This window comes from Hippoglossus stenolepis, chromosome 1, assembly GCF_022539355.2.
Source record: "Hippoglossus stenolepis isolate QCI-W04-F060 chromosome 1, HSTE1.2, whole genome shotgun sequence".
Lineage (NCBI taxonomy): Eukaryota > Metazoa > Chordata > Actinopteri > Pleuronectiformes > Pleuronectidae > Hippoglossus > Hippoglossus stenolepis.
Genome location: NC_061483.1, coordinates 9,065,306 through 9,087,540, shown reverse-complemented (window position 1 = coordinate 9,087,540; position 22,235 = coordinate 9,065,306). Strand labels below are relative to the sequence as shown.

General features: G+C 42.1%; 3 protein-coding genes across 3 annotated transcripts; 1 reads left to right on the top strand and 2 right to left on the bottom strand.

Annotated features, from left to right (window-relative positions):
* Nucleotides 1-731: 731 nt before the first annotated feature.
* Nucleotides 732-10,320, bottom strand: LOC118113895 (cytochrome P450 27C1). The gene is made up of 9 exons (XM_035163974.2): nucleotides 9,777-10,320; nucleotides 8,538-8,728; nucleotides 8,034-8,233; nucleotides 7,536-7,745; nucleotides 6,687-6,850; nucleotides 3,884-4,050; nucleotides 3,566-3,644; nucleotides 3,142-3,345; nucleotides 732-2,155 (listed from the first exon to the last, which is right to left on the bottom strand). Exons 1-9 carry the CDS (start codon nucleotides 10,059-10,061, stop codon nucleotides 2,036-2,038), a joined length of 1,620 nt encoding a protein of 539 aa, XP_035019865.2. The 5' UTR covers nucleotides 10,062-10,320; the 3' UTR covers nucleotides 732-2,035.
* A 698-nt stretch (nucleotides 10,321-11,018) lies between these two features.
* Nucleotides 11,019-18,330, bottom strand: ercc3 (excision repair cross-complementation group 3). The gene is made up of 15 exons (XM_047340617.1): nucleotides 18,153-18,330; nucleotides 17,394-17,596; nucleotides 17,026-17,262; nucleotides 16,874-16,923; nucleotides 16,651-16,786; nucleotides 16,388-16,558; nucleotides 15,547-15,751; nucleotides 15,012-15,326; nucleotides 14,741-14,925; nucleotides 14,234-14,436; nucleotides 14,054-14,150; nucleotides 13,461-13,578; nucleotides 13,257-13,375; nucleotides 12,542-12,691; nucleotides 11,019-12,430 (listed from the first exon to the last, which is right to left on the bottom strand). The coding sequence occupies exons 1-15, from the start codon at nucleotides 18,178-18,180 to the stop codon at nucleotides 12,296-12,298; spliced, it is 2,352 nt and encodes a 783-aa protein (XP_047196573.1). The 5' UTR covers nucleotides 18,181-18,330; the 3' UTR covers nucleotides 11,019-12,295.
* Nucleotides 18,331-18,702: 372 nt separating this feature from the next.
* Nucleotides 18,703-21,726, top strand: gpalpp1 (GPALPP motifs containing 1). The gene is made up of 7 exons (XM_035156345.2): nucleotides 18,703-18,916; nucleotides 19,033-19,159; nucleotides 19,877-19,975; nucleotides 20,099-20,351; nucleotides 20,578-20,742; nucleotides 20,844-20,948; nucleotides 21,025-21,726. The coding sequence occupies exons 1-7, from the start codon at nucleotides 18,832-18,834 to the stop codon at nucleotides 21,241-21,243; spliced, it is 1,053 nt and encodes a 350-aa protein (XP_035012236.1). The 5' UTR covers nucleotides 18,703-18,831; the 3' UTR covers nucleotides 21,244-21,726.
* Nucleotides 21,727-22,235: the final 509 nt, after the last annotated feature.

The following is a 22,235-nucleotide window of genomic DNA, read 5'->3' as shown; positions in this document are numbered from 1 at the left end:
CATTAAAGCAAACTGACAAGGAATTCTTTGGCTCAGATTTTAATGAATATTCATTTAGTGAATGAATTTCATCATTCAGTATTTCAGGTATTCCCCAATTAACTTGTTTTTGATCATCACAAATTCTTATTTAAATTTTTCCTTTGTTACTTTTTGAATAAAAAAAACATTTTTGTATCACTACCAATCATAACATGGGTCAAAAATGACCCGTATTCATTTCCTGTGTTATTTCATGCATGAGTGTTTCTTTGCTATATGTTTTAAATAAATGTATTCATTAACTATCTTGTTTTTGATTACCACAAACCATTATTTTCCTTTTTTCTTTCTTACTTTGTAAACAAACGTACATTTTGTATTTCTACATCACTACATGTAGCTACAACTACAACTAGCTAGTTAGCTTCTTTTCTGGCTAGCTAACCTTAGCTAGATCAACAAAATAAATCTTGAAATATAACATTATATACTAAATAGTCTGATTGATATGCATTTGCAAATATGCATTTGATTTTCTTTATCCAGAGTGTTAGTATGGCTGGTCACAATCATTTCAGACTTACCAACTGTAAGTCTGAAATGAGTCGTAAGTTGTGGGTGTGTCTTGGAATCCGGCTTTCCTAAATGAAGAAGGCCCCTTTGATGACATAAAAGACATCTTCTATGTCATCCAAGGGGATGCATAAAGAAGCAAAAAAAAGGAAATAAATCAATTAAAGTACATGAAATCTTCACAAGGAATTTAATTGAAAAATCTGTGGTTTTGAACATGTTGAATCATTGGAATCATTTCTTTTTTGTAACATCAGTGCATCAGTGTGAATTTACTTCCACCTCATGCAGTCAGAAACTTAAAACTCCTAAAAACAGACTAAAGATGTGATTTATTTACATATCCCCATTTTAATTTATTTTCATTGCAGTGTGTTTGTACTTATATATGTAATCAACTGTGGCTTTGTGATATTCTACCACTGATGTTGATACACTGACACTTGAAAAGTATTATGGAAAACACACAATGCTTGATACAGTAAAAAATGAAGATAAACAAAAGAGCAGTAAAATGGTCTTATCGTCCACGCAGCATGATCCTTCAAAACGGTACAACCCAGCAACGACTTGTCTCTTCTCCTGTAACATACACTAACCCTCTCCATAACAACCATAATGGACAGTAACAGTTGATCTGATAAAACACTAATATTCACACAAACAGAATATAAAACAAAATGACTGAACACATTTTATGCAGATATATGGTGTGAAGAAATAGATATACATTTTCACTAGCTAAAATATTTAGTTTATAGTGGTTCATTCAGGATGGTGAAATTACATTTTATTTAAAAAAGTTATACGACTTTTTCCTTCAAATATATAAGTTTACAGTATGTTCGGATTAAAATCATTTAATGCCATTTAAGTGATTAAACAGAGAGAAAAAAAAGATGACCTGCTAAAATAATTTGGCTTACAACACCATGAAAACATATAAAACAATATATACATACATACATACAGTTCATTTTCAGTACATTCATGGTTGCCCTTGAACATCACCAGTGATTTGCTTTCTCATACTTATGAAGGAAACAGTGTGTTTTTGTTATAATGTGTATGTGCACATTATTTCATACATGCATATATTGTAACATAAAAGGAAACAATTTAAGACCATAGATTATAGTTCATGCTTCCATTCACTATTTTGAATAGGATGAATGGAAGGAGTAACAGTCCAAAGAAACTGCATGTGATATAAACTAAAACACAAATGATATAAATACAAAACAGTTTTTTATCATTACATTATTGGTCCAGTACTATAGTTGTGTGCTCCTCCCTCACAAACATGAGGTGAGAAAACATTTGTTGCCTGAGTAAAACCTCAGTCTGAGCTCTAAAAATCTAAAAACAGTGGAAGGTTTACTAATAAGCAGTGTATGTAACCCCACCGCACCAAACAATCACGAATCAGCACGTTAAAATATGTACAGTATAGTCGACCTGATGCAGAGGGAGTCAGCATCTAGTTTTCCCTGTCGATGAGCTGCAGGTGAATGGGAGCAGCGGGGCAGAGCAGGCCGTGGGTCTTCGCCTTGACGTCAGCGGTGAGAGGAGACGCCACAATGGTGAACTTCTGAATGAGCTGCACAAGAGGCCAAAGACACAGGTCAGTCATACTGTACGACTCATTTCAATAATGACACGTACATCTTGTGTGGGAACTTTTGAGTTTCTCTATACATTTTAAGGTCTTCACCTTATTATGTTATGATTTGGCCCCTTAAAATTGAACTGAATTGAATACCTTTTATTATAATTAATTCTTCTTTTTGCCATGTTTTTTTTGGGAAGCACTTTGTAACCTTGTTTAGATAAGTGCTATACAAATAAAGCACCTTGTAGAGATTGTTACGCCTTATGAGGGAAACTGAGATTTGTGAATATGGTTTATACAAATAAAATTTGATTTGACAAATTGTGCGAGTACATTTAGAATCTAAAAGCAAAATGATCTGGAGTAGCACAGCTGGGAACGATTTAAAACTTTTCAGGAACTGTGCGAGCTGTGTGATTTTGGATGTGGACAGTTGGACTCATTTCTGTTTGTACCGTTCATACTATGATGATAAGTATCCAAGAAATAACTCTCCATTTAATGTTGAAAGAGTATGAACAGCATTCTGGATCTGATTTAGACTGTATATAAAGTTAGATGACATGACAGCTCCCTAAAATGAAGACAAAGCATCTTGATGGCCCCCTGGTGGCCAGTTGCTGTATAGGTCATAAACCCTGCCTCCTCCATGTAAGCAGATGGGACATGGACTCAAATAAAAAGGTCAAAATACTTCAATTCCCAAATGCTGCTGATCAGACTATGGCTCCACATTATGGCAGCATTTGTGTCAGAGATTCTTTAGCTTAGTTCCTGGACGGTAAGAGGATTGGAGATTCATCGTCCATCTACGTATACAGTCTCTGGCTTATACTGTACACCTTTATGGAGTCTTGTACAGTTGGGAATAATTGTATGCATGACACAATAATAAAAACATAATCCATATATTCATAGACAAGTCTGAGGACACTTTGTGAATGTGTGTGCCCCAGGGTGGATTCATATCCTACCCTTGTGAGGGCGAGATGCATCTCCAACTCTGCGATTCTCCTGCCGATACAGCTCCTGATGCCATAGCCAAATGGAATGGAGCCAAAGTTGTCAACACGATCTGTGGAATCTTTCCGTATCCAGCGTTCCGGACAGAAGTCTGAAGCATCAGCGAAGCCCTCCTCGTCCAGAGATGTGGAGTAGTGACAAAGAGCCAACTGAGTCTGCACAGAAAACAGGGAAAACGTCAGTGGTGTAATGAAAACAGCTGGGCTATTGTACGAGCAGCTGTACAGGACAGAGAAAGAGATGTATGAGTAATGCAAGATCGTGTTACATCTGGTTCCACTGTAATGTTTTTGGCTCGCTCATATGGTAAAACTTTCTCTTCAGCACATGCACACTACAGAGGACTTGCCACTATTCTGTTTCTATCTGTCTTACCCCTTTGGGGATGAAGTATCCACCCACCACCAAGTCATCCTGGGTAATCCTTCCGTTGCCTGGGAGAACTGGAAACAGCCTGCTCCCAGGGAGGGTTGCACAAAGACGGTTATTCAACAGCATTACACATTGATCTTCTTACAAAGGTTAATTATAAGAGAATTTGAAAAGCCTCACAGAGAGATAGATACGTTTATGTGAACTTATAGAACAAAGCCCCACACAGATTCTTAACGTAGATAAAACTATACACTAACCAACCAGGGAACAGTTAGAGAATAAAAACTGTTGCAGTATAAAAATCAATGCAATCTGCACCTGAGAGTCTCTTTGACCAGTCCTCTGATGAGAGGCAGACGGGGGACGTCTTCAGCTGTGGCGACGGTTCCAGGTCCCAGAGCCGTCGTCACTTCTGTGAAGATTTGCTGCTGCACCTGAGGGTTTTGTGCCAACAGGTAGCAGGCCCACGAAAGAGTGAAGGACGTCTGAGAGGACAGAAAAAAGGAAAATTATTACACATTTGGTTCTATACAGTAGTGGTGTTGTTTGGCTTTGCAATCAAATCTCTGTGGAGATGTTGCCTTCTTTTTTTTGGGACGTTTTGCAACAGTTTTGACTTTGACTGCATTTCAAGCTTCTGAGTTTCTGAGATGTTGCGTAAGTGTTTTGAAACAGCGAGGAGCTTTGAGGGAGAGGGGGCTAATTCCACATGATGAGCAGACACTCATGACCACTCCGCTGGCTGCAATCTCAGCCCTTTATCCCTCGACTTACGTCACCCATTCTCATCCACTCTCATTCAATTGTGCCTTGATTAAATTCACTCACGTGTCCCGCACTTAAACATTGCAGCGCTGATTGCTGATCAAAAACGATGAGGGTACTCTCACGACAGTAATCCTGATTAATTAGCAGATCATGGAAATCAAACAGAATTTTAAAAACAATTCTACCTCCCTCAGTTCTTTTTAAATTTCCTTTACGACACATCAGACACATCTTGTGCTTTCGCTCCGTCATCAGACACACCCTGATGGTTTTCATTTCCCCTTTCCTCCATTTCAACCACCCAACCCACTCATTTCGGATATCTCACTGCTCTCAATTGTCCCAACTCTTCCTTTTTTCTGACTCACCACTCATTGACATTTAAATGTAACTGTTGTGGGCAGATTAGCAGATACTATGAAAACGGGTGACACCTCTCCTGTACTCACACGATATCTTTACAAACTGTTATACATGCCACGTCAGCCCAGCCCTCATCTTTCCTCTTTTACTGGCGTCCTGTCTATCTTTCCATCTTCACTTTTTACCCACGTCAAGGAGACCATCTTCTCGTTTGTTTGTTGGTGAGATGGTTTGTTTGTTTCGAAGGAGGATTAACAAAAGGTAGAACCTCTTGAATTTTGGTGCGGAACCAGGATTTTTTTTGTTTAATATTGTGAGATATGGTGTTTTTCAACATTTTTGTTGATTTCTCAGAAAATGATTCATGGAGTGTGTGCAATATCCTGCACATCCAAATAAAAATCAGGATCTAGAGAACTGAAATGTTGTTTCGTAAGGGGACTGTTGGGCCTTGGCGGAGGTGTGCGCTCTACTGAGTGACCTTCTAGTCTCCGCATGCATTTAATGACATATGTGGGTATCAGACTAGCAAACATCACACTGAATAGACCACAGAGGTCAGTCTCAGGTCAGTGTCTCCCAGCAGACTGATGATAGAAAGCAAATCTACCCATCTATATGCCCCTCCTCAGACTCTCCCTCCCACTCCGTCATCGCCCTCTCCCCATCTACCCAACTGGCTCCTAATCAACCCCAGCTGGCACAGACGCTGGCAACACCTCAGACAAAGCCTGAGAGGAATCATATGACAAAAGCTCATCCGGACACCGCTCTACGGGACTCAGGGCCTCTTCCCTTCACCCCCCCACATCTTGGTTTTACCCCCAAAAAACATCCATTGTACGTCCAACTCTTTTTGTCCTCCTCTTTCCCCAGTCTTTTGCTTTTTTATGACAGCGTCCCTCTACCTCAGACTCACATCATTATCCTCCCCGCTCATCTCACCTCTGCCCAGTCTGTGCTGTAACTCTGGCTGTGGCTAACGTCTCTTGACAGCTCTTGTGTGCGCTGGGTAGAGGCAAATGCACCAAGAGGTCAGGTAATGGCTCAGCTAAGTCGACCCCCTACCAGGACGTGGCCGTTGCAACAAGTTCAACAAAAACACACACACCCTTTTATCCTGTGGCCCCTGGCTCAGCACAAAACACTCTCCACCCATAATTCGTATTAATCTGACAGTACCCAAAACAAATTAGGCAGTAACTGCGCACCAATGCTCACAGTGTACACACACACACACACACACACACACACACACACACACACACACACACACACACACACACACACACACACACACACACACACACACACACACAACACCACACACACACACACACACACACACACACACACACACCTTGAAACAGCACCAGATGTTTTAGTCCCATACTTGACATTTGTTTTTTATTTCAAATATTTTCTGTCTCTTGCTAAATTGCAGTGTGTGGGTGTGACTGATGAGCCAACAGGCGGAGGTGCCAGCGATGCAAAAGTAACATCCTGGGTCTAAATCTGACCCAGGATCTTTGCTCCATGTGAGGTTCCTTCTCCCTCCCAGTGTTTCCTGTGTTCTATAATCTACCAATTAAAAGGTGAAAAAAACTGTAAAAATCAAATATGGAAACATGTGACATGCACAACACAGATGTCTTGTAGGAAGAAAAAAAAAAAAGACAAAGCCCCCTTGTGTGGATCTAACAGACAGAGACAAACGACGAGAAACTAAATATGAGTGAGAACAAGTTTGTCAGTGGGATACGGTGTAACCCCACGATTCACTGCTCTGACCTGACGCTGGCACAGCTACAGAGGCACGGATTTGGCGCCAGAAACCCAACCTTTGAAACTCAACACTGACTCAGACACACACACACGCACATGCAACTCCCAGCCACTGCACCTTCTGCACCGCATCACCCTTCTGCACCACATCACCCCTCTGCACACATATCATCTAACACTTATGCATAAACAAAGCCGCACACACCGTGTCCACACCGGCCAGTAGCATCTCTGTTACGTTGGCGTAGATCTCCTCTATGTTCATCTCCCTGGTGACGAGCATGTGCGTGAGCAGTCCCCCCTTCACCTCCTCTCCCCGCTCCAGCTGGGCCTCGATATCTTGGAGCCTCTTATCAACGTGAATACGGCCTGGGATCAGACAGAGACAGGGAAGGAGGGATGAATGGAGAAGGGGTGGAGGAGAGCAGGGGATGTGAGGGAGGGTAGTGAAGAAAAGGAAAGAGAAGAGGGAAAAGGCTTATGTAAGAGGGACCCCTTACTCCCACAGTTCCATGGTGGAGCAGTAGAGATTTATATGCAAATCAACATTCCTTTCTATTAAAGCCGGGCGATTTCTCCGAAAAACGTGAACCCGATCTGTGCTTTACTGTTTCTAGTTTGAAGAGTACCACAGAGAGAGAATTATCTTTAGACACTGAGGAGTATTTATATACTGACTCATTGGACTGGGGAAAAAGACACTGTTGAAACTTAAGTTTATATATATTTTCTTTTTTTATATATGGAAAAATAATCTTATGTGCCTTTTAAAAGTCTCAAGACTTCTTAGTCACTCTTAAAGAGCCATTACACCAATTTCACACATGACAATCGATATATTTGTCAATGGGGGAGAGCTCCTCAGTTTGTGAGAACAGTTGTGTAATGTGTTTTACAGTTGTCTTCATGGGACAACAAATTCATAACAAAGCCCTCGTAGAATGCAAAAAATAACTTCTCTCCATATAAACATACTATAGGTACTACAGGCAGATAGTATGACGTATTGATGTTCCCCCATGTGGTCAGAAATTAAAAGCCATGATCTACGCACTGAATTTGAAGAGGCCATCCCAGGAGCTACAGAATTCCGCCCATGGTTTAGGGATGAGAGGTCGGAGCCACTTGGGGATGGCGCCGGCGTACATGGTTGTCTTAAAGGAGCTGAACATGAGGTTCAGTGCGCTGATGTAGTCTTGGGTTTCCCGGGGAATCTTGTTTTCCAAACAGCCAAGTCGACACTCGTACAAAATAGCTGCCACACCTATAAAGACCAAAGAAAAGGGAGAAGGAGACGGTTTCAGTGTTTTTGTGTGTGTGGAGATACAAAGCTGCAACAAGGATTCTTTACCATCCTGCTAGTCACCAGACTTAAACAAATGTAAACACATCAGTGGTTTGTGCCATTTTGTATCGTGGTAACTTCTTTAGTTGGCGTATCACCATGTGCCAAATCTATTTTTGAGAGAATTGATAACCATGGTTTTGTATTTTTCCTATCCATTTTCTCTTCATGCGTAACTTTTGTTTCTTCTTCACTTCCTTCACCAACCTTCCATGGCATATTTGAAGAACAGGTCGTTCACGTTGAGGACAGTTGCTCCGTCAGACGCCCGGCTCCGCAGAGTATAAACTCTCTTGATCAGGTCATCCACCACTTGGTTCACGTCATCGGAGAAGACTGCAACGTCCCGGGGACGCATGATGAGCTGTCTGAGCACACTCCGCATCTTCAGCCAATGTTCCCCCTCACTGGAAAACAGGTGACTAGGTGAATTTTTGGCATTCCCATGCAAGCGTTCATTGACAAAAAGAAAACACATCCTAGCAGTTGAGAAGACTGATAGTGGTATTGATGATACCTGGGGAAAGTACAACATGTCAGGTTAAATGCTGACGGGCTTGTGCACTAGAAGTGAGCTGATCCTGGATATGTAGCCCACACACCCATATTTAGTCCCATCTACACGTTAGAAATTAAAGTGATCACCCTGACAAACCCCTAAGTCATTTATTTCATTCAGACTCAAGAGGTCAAAGGTTGTAGGAGACTCACGCCGAGATGAGGCCAGTGGCTCTGCCACTAATGTCTCTGTACTCCTTCCATGACTCCATGTTCGCTCTCTGAGGGGCCGGGCCCTCGGCCCTCAGCACCTGAGCCAACAGGTCCCGGTCTGCGATCGAGACCACCAGCTGAGGTCCAAATCGGGACTTGAAAATCTTTCCATACTTCTTTCTGTGGTCCATCTATAAAGCAGAAGAGAAAACAACCAGGCAATGGACACATTTCTTCATTCACGTCACATAAATGGCTTTTGGAAATGGGAGAAAATCCAGCAGTGACTTCACTCCATGACACTGACCCAACTTTTCTACAATCAAAATGTAATTATGAACATATGCTGGTTGTTAGATTAAATCCAGATTTTAACAAAGTAATCTCTAAATTTATTATTAAATACTTTTAACCAGTTTGATCTGATTCCTGCAGACTGACCAATAACAAAGCCCAATTCAGCAGAGCAGCATTTGCCAACACTGTCACTATATCTCCAGCAGAACTGGTCTGTCACAATGGTATCATCTGAATCTTGATTTACCCGCCATTCACATATTGACTAATTCAATCTTGTTGTTTCAGAGACCGTTTAAAGGGGAAATTAAAAGTTTTTTAAAAATTGTTTCCATAAGCAACTATCCAACTGATCTCCACTTCAAATTAATAAAGAGTAAAAGAGATAAACAATAATAAATGTCCTTTCTACTATTATATTGCATATGGAACAAATCCCACTGATTAAAATCGAATATCAATAATCAATAAGATAAAAGTTGTGGAATGGGGGGGCACACACACACACACCTTTCTTACAAAAGATGTGTCATGATACAAAATGTGAGATTGTCAGTTTGTGTCAACTTTCATCAATAAGGACTTGTCCTGCAGTTCAAGAACATATGTAACAAAACCTATTATGAAACCTTTCTCACTGGTAAGAACTGGACAGAGGTTTTGTTCTGTCACATCGTTTGACACCTCTGGACCAACACCACATCGTTTCATAACTAGTTTATCTTCTGCATCTTGTGTGGGAGAAAATACTGTCAGTGATTTATGCAACTCACTTGAGGACTATTCCAAAACTCGTGCATTGGAGTGGAAAAAAAATCAACCACAGACCTGACCTCTGGTGCGCATTTACGCAACGGTCTGTGCCATTTTACGCATGGGCGGTCATATTTTTAGAGAAAACACAGGCAAAAAAACGCGATGAAGCTCCAAACACACCATTACCTGTATTTCATGGATTCTGCTGAACCCGTCTCTCCAGAAGAACTCGACCAGGTTGGAGAGGGTGCTCGGTCCGGGCATCTCCTTCAGACTCTTCGCTTTCTCGTCGACATCCGCCGGTGTGACCAGACTCTGGGCCATGGCCTCTTCTTCGGCCGTGGAGATCCCCAACGCTTCGCTGGCTGCGGACTTGTGTAACGCGCGTAAAGCGAAGAACAGCTGCTTATTCAGCCGCTCGCCCTGAAAGCTCGTCCTGTAGACTGTTGCAAAACCTTTCAGGAATGCCATGGTGACAAGTCTCCTCGGTGTTCTTCGTGGGTCAAAAGGGGAAAAAAAAACGTTTCGGTGTCTTCTGGAGAGTCTTACAAAAGCGCAAAGACTTTTAGTTTTGCAGATGCATGTTTCCCCCTGCACGTGTAGAAGCGACCCTCCTCCTCTTCCTCCCTGTGTGGTGCTGTACTTTTAGTTGGGCTTGTATTGAGGGATCGCTTTTTTAAAATGTGGATTGTACAACCTCAGGAGTGGACGAGGATTGGATGCCGCTCAAAGAGAAGGGAGGGATAACTCTGTATTCGGCTGTGGGCGTTTCCACACCCCGAAAAAGAGCTGTTGGGTTCATTCTTCTCAACGTGCAAGTGCCACAGTTATATCACACCAATCAATCAGACCCCCACAAACACACACACACACAAACACAAACACACACACACACACACTGTCTGTGATTAAAAGTGATTACCTGTAACATGAAGCCAAACTGTACAGTCATACTGTATAACAAAAGGAAACCCTCCCACACTGTTTTCTTTCATGTGGGCAAACCAATCACCGGTTGTTAACACACTCACTGGTCTGTAAATGTTTAGCAAGCTACACTTTAAAGGAATTCTGATGGACTGTGTACAGTCTGCAGGAGGCGCAGGGCTTATCTCAGTGTGGAGCTCACACAGGCATGAGATTCATTTCTCCTAAACCTGATGGCCAATTGAGCCCCTTCTCCATAGAGATGAATGTTGCACCAGTGCTAGATGGCACAAATGTGAAATATTTGCAGGTTATTCCTGTCTCTGTCTCAGGAAGCACCCACGCTGTTATGAACTTGGGTCAAACCTTTGGTGTGATATTCTTAAAGTGGATTTCTAAACTTAAAATTGCCTTGATTGCAATTCAGAGAAAAAACACACTGAGCTAAAACTTATGTTAAGTTATAAAAGACAATCAACAGTTATATATCTCACAAACAAGAATATTCTGACAGATTTCTTTTATTATTTTGACATTTTACACTATCAAACATTTACTTGTGTCTCTGTCAATTCCCTGCACCTCTCGCCCATTCCGAGTTTGCACAATGCACATATTGGACCAAGCCACAGTTAGAGCCCTTCAAGGGGAAATTATTCCACGTTGTCTTGAGGAAAAGGTGGCTGAGCGGAGGAGGGTGTTTTCCCACACTTGCCATTTCTGGCAGCCTGCACCAGGCCCCAGGCTCTAGATGCATGCGTGTGTTTTTTTTGGAATATCTTCAAGTCTTCAACAAACCCAAACAAACACTCACCTCTCCCTATCCCCAGATTTTACTAATGCAAATCCCCAAAAGGAATCAAAGCTTTCTCCTCCATTCAGTCTACAAGGGAAAAACAATCTCATAATGCTACAACTCTTTACTCAGCCGGATTAAAAGTCAGCCGCTGAGGGTGGTGGTCTGGGGAGTGCGATGTGGTCTGGGGAGTGTGATGTGCCAGTGGCGACTGTTGTCACGCCAAATTCCTGACAGGAAAGACTCTGGTTTTGAATGCAGCATATATTATGTCTGTAATAGGTGCACCAATCATTTAACTGGTTTGTCTCCGTGTTTGATCAAGTCGTGTCGCTTCCTCTTCTCATCTCCTCTGCGGAGTTTTCTCGCACACACCGACACAGGTGACGCAGCGATGAGGGCGAAGAGGAGGTGAACGGGGTGATGCATGTCCAACAGTGGAAACACAAAGTGTGAATACAGAGTTTCCACTACAGATCAAAGCTGTCAAACAATGAGCGTTGGTTTGTACCGTGTCAGAGTCTCTGTCTGAGTGTCCTCCCTCCACACTCCTGCTGCACTTTCAGATGTATATGACACAAAGACTTAAATTCTAGAATCATCTCCTCTTGTGAAATGTTATATTTTCCTAATGTGACACATTTTGATGGTTCAAAAGTTTAATCACGTGTAAAAAAATAAATAATCCAAAGACGTTTCTTCTTTTCCAAAACCCATTTAGCAACATTACAAAGAAAATTCTCTAACAAATCATATTAACGAACAACAACACCAAAGGCACAACCAGGAACACTGATCCGTATTATCCACTGATTTATGTGGATTTAATTTGTGATGTTTAAATCTTGGCCACATTAACTCAAAGCTGTATTAACAAAAGTCAATTTGGTTTTCATTCTTAGATGCAGGTCTGTGAAACCACCTCAAACAGTAGAGAAGCAACAGAGTAGGTCTTTCGGTGTGAACGTCCCAGTCAGTGCATCTACTTTCTGAAGCGCTTGAACAGCGGATGAATGCCCTTGAGCGCCGAGGATTTGCTGCCTCTGCTGTGATATTCCATGTAGACGGAGTCATCTGCACCGGACATGGAGCTCATGGTGCCCGTTCGCCTCGAGAACTGATAAGGAAGCAGCGAGAGATGACAACATTAGAATATTTCGACAATTTTACAAAAACAACAGTAAGCATGTAAGAGTTTTCTGAGTAAAAGTTTGGCGAAGGTCTTCACCTGTGGTCGTCCGCCAAATTCCCCCGCCACCACTTCCTCCTCAGCGTCCAGGTCTGACGCAGCGAGGACCTTCAGCAGCAGCTGCTGTTGCTCATCTCTGGTGGAAAACATCAAGTCTTCTTCCTCCATACCTGCCAACTTAGTGATGACCTATGAAACAAGAGGAACACGCCAAATTAGAACCAGTATTTTTTAACGAGAACAGAAAGGGGTGTCACATAAATAAAGATCCAGGATCACAGCACAAAGATTTTCTTATTTATAAAGATTTTTCCAATCCTCCTGCAGAACATTTATTTTAATAATGCTATTTTATATATTTACAACAAAGACAAGTTTTTGAATGCTACATAAAATCAAAAATTTCTAGTCATTTTGTCCTTCAACTTGAGCTCCATTTCTCTAAATGAATAGATGCAGCAGATTCAGCAGATCAGGTGGAGCTCTCTTTGGATATAAAATATCTCTGTGATTTAAAGATGAGTTTTCTCAAACTAGATTCTTTTCTGGTCCATTTATTGTTTCTCTTATGTAAAACTCTTATTTGCTTTTGCCAGATCACTGTCACATTTCAGCGTTGATGAGCATGGAGGCAGATCCCTGGCAAGATTAAACCTGATGAACCAAAGGCAGCAACGCGTCTGGAGCAAGGATATAAATAACGGAGACAATCTGCCACATGAACATAGAGGAGACACAAAGAGCGTGAAAGCACCTTAAAGCTGTAGCCCTGGTCCACCAAGAATCTCTGCCTCTTGGTGGAGTAAGCCATCTCCTGTGTGTCCTGGGACACCAGCGAATAGAAGTAGGCATTGTACTCCTCTGCAACCATTCCTATACAAGTAAGAAAGTCATTTCAGCATTTGTCATGTGAGGGCAAACAATCCTAGTGTTTTTTTGTTGTCGCAGACACACGGACCTTTCTTGGCTCGTAAGACTCTACCAAGCCTCTGGGCCTCCTGCCTGCGAGACCCCCCATGGGAGGAGATCTGGATCAGAACATTGGCTTCTGGCAAATCAAATGAGGTGTCTCCAACCTGTTTGGTGGCAGAGATTTAGAAATGCAATATTACCACTGTATCAATGTCATCACTATGCATTTACTGTTATATTGAATGGCCACGTCCAGTCTGAATTTCTCGTGTCAAGATCTGAATCTTTGGCAAAGGGCAAATAGGACATAACCTGTCATCTCATTTATATCAAGCAATACAATTGTAAAATGACCACTGAGCCAGTACAATAAAAAAAGTAGTACACAGTGCAGATTACTGTAAATAAGACCTTTGTTTCACAATAATAGTTTGTGAATGAGGTACATGTCTGAAAGGAGGATAAAATCATAAAATCATCTATATCAGGTCGGAGTATTGATTGAATTATTACTGTGTATGTGAACACACTGATAAGATGAAAGCGATATAGAAATACTGGTGTGTCTCTTACTGGCCACAAGAGGGCACCCTGTGGTTCATCTCACATGCAGTAAATCCATGAGACTGACTGATTTACCTTGGAGATGAAAATGGTGTTGATCTTAGGGTTGTGTTTGAAGTTCTGTAAAATCTGCATTCGCTCCCCCTGAGATGTCGGACCATAGATGTAAGGCCTGCGGACGACAGAGTGAGAGATGAAAACAAATGTAAAGAAGAAATATACAGGAACGAGTTGTTCTGACTGTACATGACTCACTTGTTGAGGCGAATGGCGTAGTCCTTCAGGGCAAACACGTTGTCAGCAAAGACAATGATCTTGTCATTGCGGCGCTCATGAAAGCGAATGAGAAACTGGCAGGCTCGGAACTTATTGGGGTTCATGGTATAAATTAGGATGCGCTTCTTCGTCTTAATGGCCACGTACTCCCTGTAGAACTCTGGAGACATCGGGCACCAAACCTGAAGCACAGACATGGTTCAGATTTATCCGTGTGGAACAGGCTCATGTGTTCTTGGTCATGTAAGGAATATTCATAAAAAACGAAAGTAGCAGTTCGAGGCTGTGCAAAGAAAATGTTCTACTACATGTGAGACCCCGGCCCAAATAATTTAATGTTCAGCTTCTTGCAAATGGCTCCACACAACTCTGCATGTCTGACTTTATCGACTTGACATCTAGTTACAAAGTCCACACAAAGAGAGGAGACTGTGCTGCCTACTTCATAAACATTTTACGTCTTCTCATGCTTATTTTTTTACTCACCTCTGCACACTGGACTTTAGCGATGTAGCCGTTGTTCTGCAGTTCCATCCAGTTGGCCTCATACAGCTTTGGCCCGATTAGGAAGTTGAGGTCCACAATCTTGTCGTCCTCCCTGACCAGTGTGGCAGTGAGCCCCAGTTTGCAGTGAGCCTGGACGATGGTCAGAACACGACGAAACATCCGGGCTACAGAGAAAACGAGGAATTATTGCGTTAATGCATTAAGTAAGTTCACTGGAGCTTTTTTCTGGACTTGTACTGTAACAGCTCACCGGGGATAGTGTGCACCTCATCCAGGATGATGAGTCCCCACTCCTGGCTCCGCATCCACTCCATGACCCTCTCGGCCTCCCAGGAGCGCTTGGTGGTGTGACCCAGCATGGAGTAGGTGCTGATGGCCACCGAGCAGCCGATGGGTTTGTCCTTGGCGTCGGACGTGAAGCGGCAGATCTGAGAGTCATCGATGGTGGACCACATCTTGAACTGGGCCTTCCACTGCTCCACCGACACAGAGGAGTTACCCAGAATCAGGCAGCGTTTACGCACTGTGCACGCTGCTGTCACGCCCACCAGAGATTTGCCAGCTCCTGGAAAGCAAAGGGGGAAATAAAATGAGTGCAAAACTTTTTACACAAAGGAAGGAGGAAATTCCTTGTTTCACATCAACAGGGCAAATATTTGTTTAACATTTTATACAGTACATTATTCATATTTCATTTCATTTAATCCTGTGTTTTTTTTTATTATTGTTGTCCTTTCTGTTATGTCACTCAATGTTCTGTCCTCCCTCTGCTCCAGCTGTCTCACCGCAGGGCAGCACGATGACCCCAGAACGAGCACGTCCGTTTCCAAACATCTTGCGCAGGCTCTTTTCCTGGTAGGGCCGCAGCACAGCGGTGGGCTTCAGGTCTATGTTGATGTCTGGGTTGACTGTATCATTGCGAAAGTCGTACTCTGCCAGGAGGGGGTACTCCATCTGAATGCAACGCTTCTGCAGTTCTTCGATCATCTCCTACACCAGATTAAGAGAAAAGAAGTAAATACAAATCAGGGGGTTAGGGTTCAAAAATAGTTTTTTGATTTGTTCAGCGAGGTATTCATTTTTTAAATAAAATCACAACACGCAAACTGTGACTTAACGACATTGGTAATCAACTATACTGCCATATTTTACATTACGTACGTGTTTAGGATGTTTTTGTATAAATATGAATACATCTGCTCTTAAATTTAACTTCAAAACTTCTAGACAGCCATGTTGGTTTCTGTGCAGAGTAAAAAGCTGCACGGAAAACCTTGGTGCCGTATATTCTCAGGTTCCACTTTCTCAAATAGTAGGATTTCTTTCACTTTTGGGCATTTGTTCAGAAAAATCAACCAAGTAGAAACCGGGGGAAATGCGGCTCCCAACTTTTGTTTTTGCTATTTTCTGTACAAAAAAACCACAAATAAGAAGTAAAGAAGTAAATAAACACTAGAATCAATAATGAAAACTGTCATTTGCAGCCCCAGACCAAAATATTAAAAATTAAATAACTATATGACCACTGTCAGAGATACTGCCGCCAAAATCGCAAGCAAGAGAAAAAAAACAGTTTAAATGGTCAGTAGTGATGTTAACTTTGTAGTGATGAAATCAGATGTGTACCTGGCGAATCTCAAAGGACACAGTCTGAGTCTCCTCCTCCTCCTCCTCTTCTTTATCCATCTGTTCATAGTAGCTGAAGATGTCCTCGGGGACTTGCTGGGTTGAAGTTTGTCCATCGCTGGGCTGCTGTGAGTTGGATGTACCTGCCTTTTCCTGAAGAGACTTGGCGATCTGTCAGACACACATACACATTAAAACTAAAACCGGGGATACAATATTTTATGTTTGAGTGTGTGTAAAAACAGACGTTGTGTGTGGCATACCGCTGACTTGCTGTGGATGATCTCAGTAATGAGCTCAGTGTCGGCACCATCTGCAGTACGCAGACGACATTCACGGATCACAGTGTCCTGCAGGAGGCGCTGGATCGTATCGGGGAAGGCACTCTCCACAAAGTACCTGAGGGCAGCACAGGCAGCACACTGTCAGAGGATCACTGAAGGGAAGATGCAAAGACAGAAGGAAAGGCTGCCGACATGACTTTACCTGTTGTGCTTGAGCACCAGCTTGACTTTGCCGTAGCTCACTGTGCAGAGCTAAGAGATGAGGAGGAAGTAAATGCAAGGATTAGATAAACAAATAATGCACATGACATCAAACAAAACATTTCAGAAAACCTTCCTTCAAAACCAGGATACCTGGATAAACTGCACGATTCCATCAGGTACAGACGTCTTGCTGAGTTTCTGCAGGTACTCCACGATGTCAGCGGTCTGCAGCCCCACACTGACGGCTGCATACAGAGAGTAGGCCGTCAGCTTGTACTCGTGGACGTGGTTCGGCCGGCACACCGGCTCTGCGATGGCCACCAAGAAATCCTGGGCGTACTTATACACCGGTGAGAAGGCCTCCAGGAAGATGTGGCCATCTGGGGCCTGGAGGAGGGAAAAGAGAAAAGATGATGAGCGAGAAATAACAGGAAACATCCTTTAGGATATATTGTAAAAACAGGACGTCCTAGAAAACTGCATCAAATGAGGAAACCAACAATCCAAGCGCCTCTTACCACCCAGAGGGGCCGAGAAGGGTTATCGTTCTTCAGCTGCATCTGAGCTCGGTAGTCTTTGGCTCCATACTCGTCCAGTTTGGTGCCGGACTCGTCCACTTGTTTCCCTGCGGCAGCGGGTATGGCCTCCTGAGACTCGCTGCCCCCGGCCTCGTCCTCATCGTCTTCCTCATCGTGGAAACGCTTCTTGGACTTTTTTGACTCTGCAAGAGTTAGAAATCGTTCTCAGTAATAACACAGAACTACGTCCATCTGATATTTTTTCTCCTATTAGGATTTCAAACACACTTCTGGTGATGCATTATAAAACAGCTTATGTGTCCTTTGACTACAACTGTTCGGCTCTGACTATTTTGGGTTTTATTCTATGTATGATGATTAACATGATGTTAAGTTCAAGTCTCTGAGTGTTTGTGTGCAAAAAGATGCTGCATTACACATGGATTTATATTAGTGTATCATCCCTGCATTTCAATTCATGATACTACATGAGAAATGAATGTTGTGTATTTTAGCAAGATAAATAAGCAAACCCTGAACTGTCCTTTCACTGCAACTGCGTCATCTCATCAACACGTAAATTAAATGATGCGTTCAAAGACTCCAAGTGGTGCCAGTGTACAGTTATCGCAGAGCAGGGAAATGTGAGTTTCAAGGAAACCATCAAGCGAGGTTTTAAGCTCCTGTCCCTGTCACACGGCTACTGAAGCTAACAGCTAGCTTAGCAAGGGGTTTTAAAAAGTAGCATCAGCAACTCACCGCGGTCTCCTTTGTCCCTTTTACCCATTTTGTAAAAGGTTTAAATCGACAGTCTTTTTCAAAACATGTCGGTTTAATCTTCTCACTCAGTCACAATTGATCTTCTGCTCAGATCGACTGGACGACGAGATGCTTCAGCTCCTGCGACATGATGGGACACATGAGATCAGCTCCGGCTTCAAAATAAAACAGGTTTAAAAAGTAAACAACTGTGAAAAAAGACTCCATTACAGTTACTTACAGTATATATGTTAACTGTTATAAAATATTATTCTGCTCATATTTTAACATGTTACCGTTGATATTTTTTGTTATGAAAAAGCAATTTAAACTCCCTTTGTAATTTATTAATGTAATATACATTTTTGTTTCTTAATTAGAAATCACCCTCATGTTATAATGAAACAAAATTGCCTCAAAACATCTGAATAAAATATATTTAAAACACTGTAGGGGACTACAAATAAAAATACTGACCCTATTTTTGCTTTTATTCTTGTGTCTAGCTTCCTGTTTTAATGTGACTTCCCTCCCGGTAAAATGATGGAAGATGCTCAGTGTTTACTTCCGGTGTGAAAGGTTAAATCTCTTCCCACATCCATGGTTCCTCCTTCATTGTTCTATCAGACATTAACGAAGCTACGTTGTATAAGTTACACACATATAAAGTTGTATAAACATGTCGGATGATGATTTAATCGGACCGGCTCCGCTCCTGAGGTTCGGGGGAGAAAGCGACCTAGACTCGGACAGTGACGATGGATGTGAGTATGAGAGCAAACACAACCTCACCTCAGGTTAAATGTGGTTTCGGTCACTTTACTTTGTGTCTGGAAGTGTTTCCCTCGGTGCTCAGCTGTTTTCCTCCTGAATTGTGCAGTCGCCGGTCCCGCTCTGCCTCCGGGATACAAGCGGGGGGAACCGTCGAGCTCGTCGGATGAGAGTGAGCCGGAGGTGTCGGTGAAAAGAGCCAAGACGGGACACTCAGCTGGAGACGGACCCGCACAGTGGGTTCACCAGTCCATGTTACACACAGAGCCACCACCAGTGGGCTTATTAATGGATAATACATAGTTTATCTTTGCTTTATAGATCTGCTGTAACCATCAATAACAACAGCTTCTGTGTTGCCACTCTTTTAGCTCTTTAATTCACCAGGGACGTGGCTCTAATGGACAGTTTGACCTCCTGCCCTCTGGAAAAGGACGAAATACTCATGTAAACTGTTTGTTAATGCAGTTTATAGATTGTCCATTACAACTGCACACCTGATGCTTTGCAGAACCTCTGAATTATTCACATTTTTCGCTTTTGCTAATGGCTCAGTAGAAATTGGATAATCCACGACTAGAGTTGCAACAATAAGTTGATTATACACTAGCTAATCAACATAATCGTCATGTGCATATATATGAGTCATTGTTCAAAGAACAGAATGTGAACTTCTAAAGTTAAACTTCCAAAGTAACAAAAACAGCTTTTACCATCAACATTTTAAATGTTGTGTGTCAGCACCGAGTTCCTTATCAAGAAGAGACATAGAGTTTCCTTGAAAGACAAGTGCAAGAGGTGGATTTCCCACAACCTGGCAACCCAAAAATTGTTCAGATTAATGGCTTAAAACTGATCTGTAAAGTATTTTTGTAATTACGATTTCAAAGAAAAGAGTACCAAAGAATTAAAAGTATCAACAAACTGAAAAGTATCATGTGTCTTTTGAACAGGGCAGAGAAAACAAAGACAAAAGATGTTGTTGACGACGACGATTTCTTTGGACCAGCTCTCCCACCGGGATTTAAGAAAACACAGAGTTCACCAGAGAGGTAGATGAACACATTTTATATTTTCTTCCAGTGAATTCTAAGATGTGACAATAAGTAGTTGAGGATAACCGTGTGAATAAAGAGTTTAATTATGGAAGCTGTAACTTCATTGTGTTCCCTCAGGCTGCCTCTGCTGGGACCAGCTTTGCCTCCCGGGTTTCGCAGAGCAGCATATGATAAGGATGAGAAGGATGATGATGGCGGAGATGGTGAGGGTCCTGCCCTACCCCCCGGCTACCAGGCTCAGCCCTCCAGCAGCGAGGGAGAGGAAGAGGAAGTGATTGGACCCATGCCAACCAAAGGGCCTATCAGTGACTCTGTGGCTCAGGACTTTGAGCGCAGAGCACAGAGGATGAAAGATAAGCTCACTGGAGACGTGAGTCCTCATTTTCTTCTGCTAATTGTATTTACCAATAATTTGCATAGTCTAGACTGTACAAATGCTACAGTTTAAAAATAACACACTGGCCACTTGGCTTGAAAAAAATATAATATTTAAAACATTATTTACGCAAAATGTCTGGAGCTACAATGTCCCGTTTCTTCTAATGATTTCTTCTTCTGCAGTATGAATTCATTCCTGTGTGTTTCTGTGTAAGCAGGACACTCCTGAGATAGTTTCCAGAGAAACATGGATGACAGAGCTCCCACCAGAACTGCAGCACATCGGCTTAGGCGCTCGAACTTTCAAGAAGAAATCAGGTCCGGAGAACAAAGATCGCACCATGTGGACAGATACACCAGCAGATAGGGAGCGCAAGGCCAGGGTAAAACAAATTATCTGTATAGAATTATGTGTCATTTTTATCAAGCATCTTGGCGCCTTTATATATGACTTTCCTTTTGTTGGTCTGTTCTTGCCTGATAGGAACGCATCGAGAAAAAGGAGAAGGGTGAGGAGGAGGAGAAAGACAGTGTCCCACAAGTCCCCCAGAAGGACTTAGAAATGGCAGAGACAGTGTCAAAGTATAACGTAAGTGCTTTTACCTCATTATTCCTTTTTCCTGAATGTCTCTTTATATAATAAATGACCCCACTCCCTGTTACAGGAGTCTAAGCGTGCGGAGTCTCTGATGACATTGCACTCAAAGAAGATGAAGGCAAAAGCGAAGGAGAAGGCCGACGTGCCAGTGGAGAGGAGGCCGTTCGATCGGGACGAGGACCTGCAGGTGAATCGCTTCGACGAGGCCCAAAAGCAGCGGCTGCTGAAGAAATCTCAGGAGCTGAACACGCGTTTCTCCCACAGCAAGGACCGAATGTTCCTGTAACAGTCAAGAATGTGCTGCGTTTAAATGTGCAGACCTGCAGCCCCGGTCCAGCTGGTGACATTTTCATACAGAGTTTTTTACAACATAGACTGTCTCTACAGATGCAGGTCTGTGAGGTTTCATTTTGTGTTGGTATATGAGGTCAACTAAACTTGATAAAACAGACTATATGACATGACTGGACTGGAAAATGCCTCAAACGGATTCAAGCTGGTGTAAAGCTGCAGCCAGTGAAGCTTGTTTTTGTTCAGGAGACACTGTTACAGGTCTATTGATATGGAAGTGAATATTAAAAGATGTGCGCTTTTCTTGTGATGATATTCAGTGAAATCAGGTAATCTTTTAAATTTTGGATTCAGTAATCTGTGATACATTGTGACGCTAATGTATACTTTGTAGCGTTGCAGTCTTTCATGTGTCAAATCAATGAACTTAATTTTCTTTGTTCTATTTTAAAGTGATTAAACATTTCGTTTTTTTCTACCTGTGTGTCTTATTTTCTTTATGATATATGCATTAAATTAAGTCTTAAATATGTTGTCTCACATCTAGGCAGCAATTTTAGTTATAAAAGAAAGACTGTTGCTTGGGTTCGGAGATATGAATAAACCTATAAATTAACAGATTAATTACATCTAAGAAATAACCATAGGCTGTGTGTAAAAATAACTTGTGGATTGCTCTTGAATCATTTTGTGTATTTTCTGTCAGACCTGCAACAAACACTGTTACTAGTGCTGCTACAGTAGAGAGAGAGTTAATATTAACTGGTTTATCAATATTATGTTGCTTATCTGGGTCCAATTAACCAAATAATTGAAATAGGATCAATAGTCAATTAATTGGGAAATTAAACAAGAACGTAAATTTGTTATTCTTGAAACATTGAATAATGTTATAAAGTTAAAATAAATGTAACTTTTAAGCATCAAGTAACTTTTCGTTGCTTTTTAATGTCCGTTTGAGCGAGACAAGAACCGACTGTCCCTCCA

Excerpts from the sequence above, each read along its gene's own strand:
- LOC118113895 (XM_035163974.2), bottom strand. The coding sequence starts at position 10,061 with ATGGCATTCCTGAAAGGTTTTGCAACAGTCTACAGGACGAGCTTTCAG. Across the intron at positions 7,746-8,033 it reads CTTCAAATATGCCATGGAAG|GTGTGGCAGCTATTTTGTAC; the intron begins GTTGGTGAAGGA and ends TGGTCTTTATAG. Across the intron at positions 4,051-6,686 it reads TACTGGCCGGTGTGGACACG|ACGTCCTTCACTCTTTCGTG; the intron begins GTGTGTGCGGCT and ends CTGTCCTCTCAG.
- ercc3 (XM_047340617.1), bottom strand. The coding sequence starts at position 18,180 with ATGGGTAAAAGGGACAAAGGAGACCGCG. Across the intron at positions 17,597-18,152 it reads AAGGGACAAAGGAGACCGCG|AGTCAAAAAAGTCCAAGAAG; the intron begins GTGAGTTGCTGA and ends TAACTCTTGCAG. Across the intron at positions 12,431-12,541 it reads AATTTGGCGGACGACCACAG|TTCTCGAGGCGAACGGGCAC; the intron begins GTGAAGACCTTC and ends CTTCCTTATCAG.
- gpalpp1 (XM_035156345.2), top strand. The coding sequence starts at position 18,832 with ATGTCGGATGATGATTTAATCGGACCGGCTCCGCTCCTGAGGTTCGGG. Across the intron at positions 19,160-19,876 it reads GCTGGAGACGGACCCGCACA|GGCAGAGAAAACAAAGACAA; the intron begins GTGGGTTCACCA and ends TCTTTTGAACAG. Across the intron at positions 20,949-21,024 it reads AGACAGTGTCAAAGTATAAC|GAGTCTAAGCGTGCGGAGTC; the intron begins GTAAGTGCTTTT and ends TCCCTGTTACAG.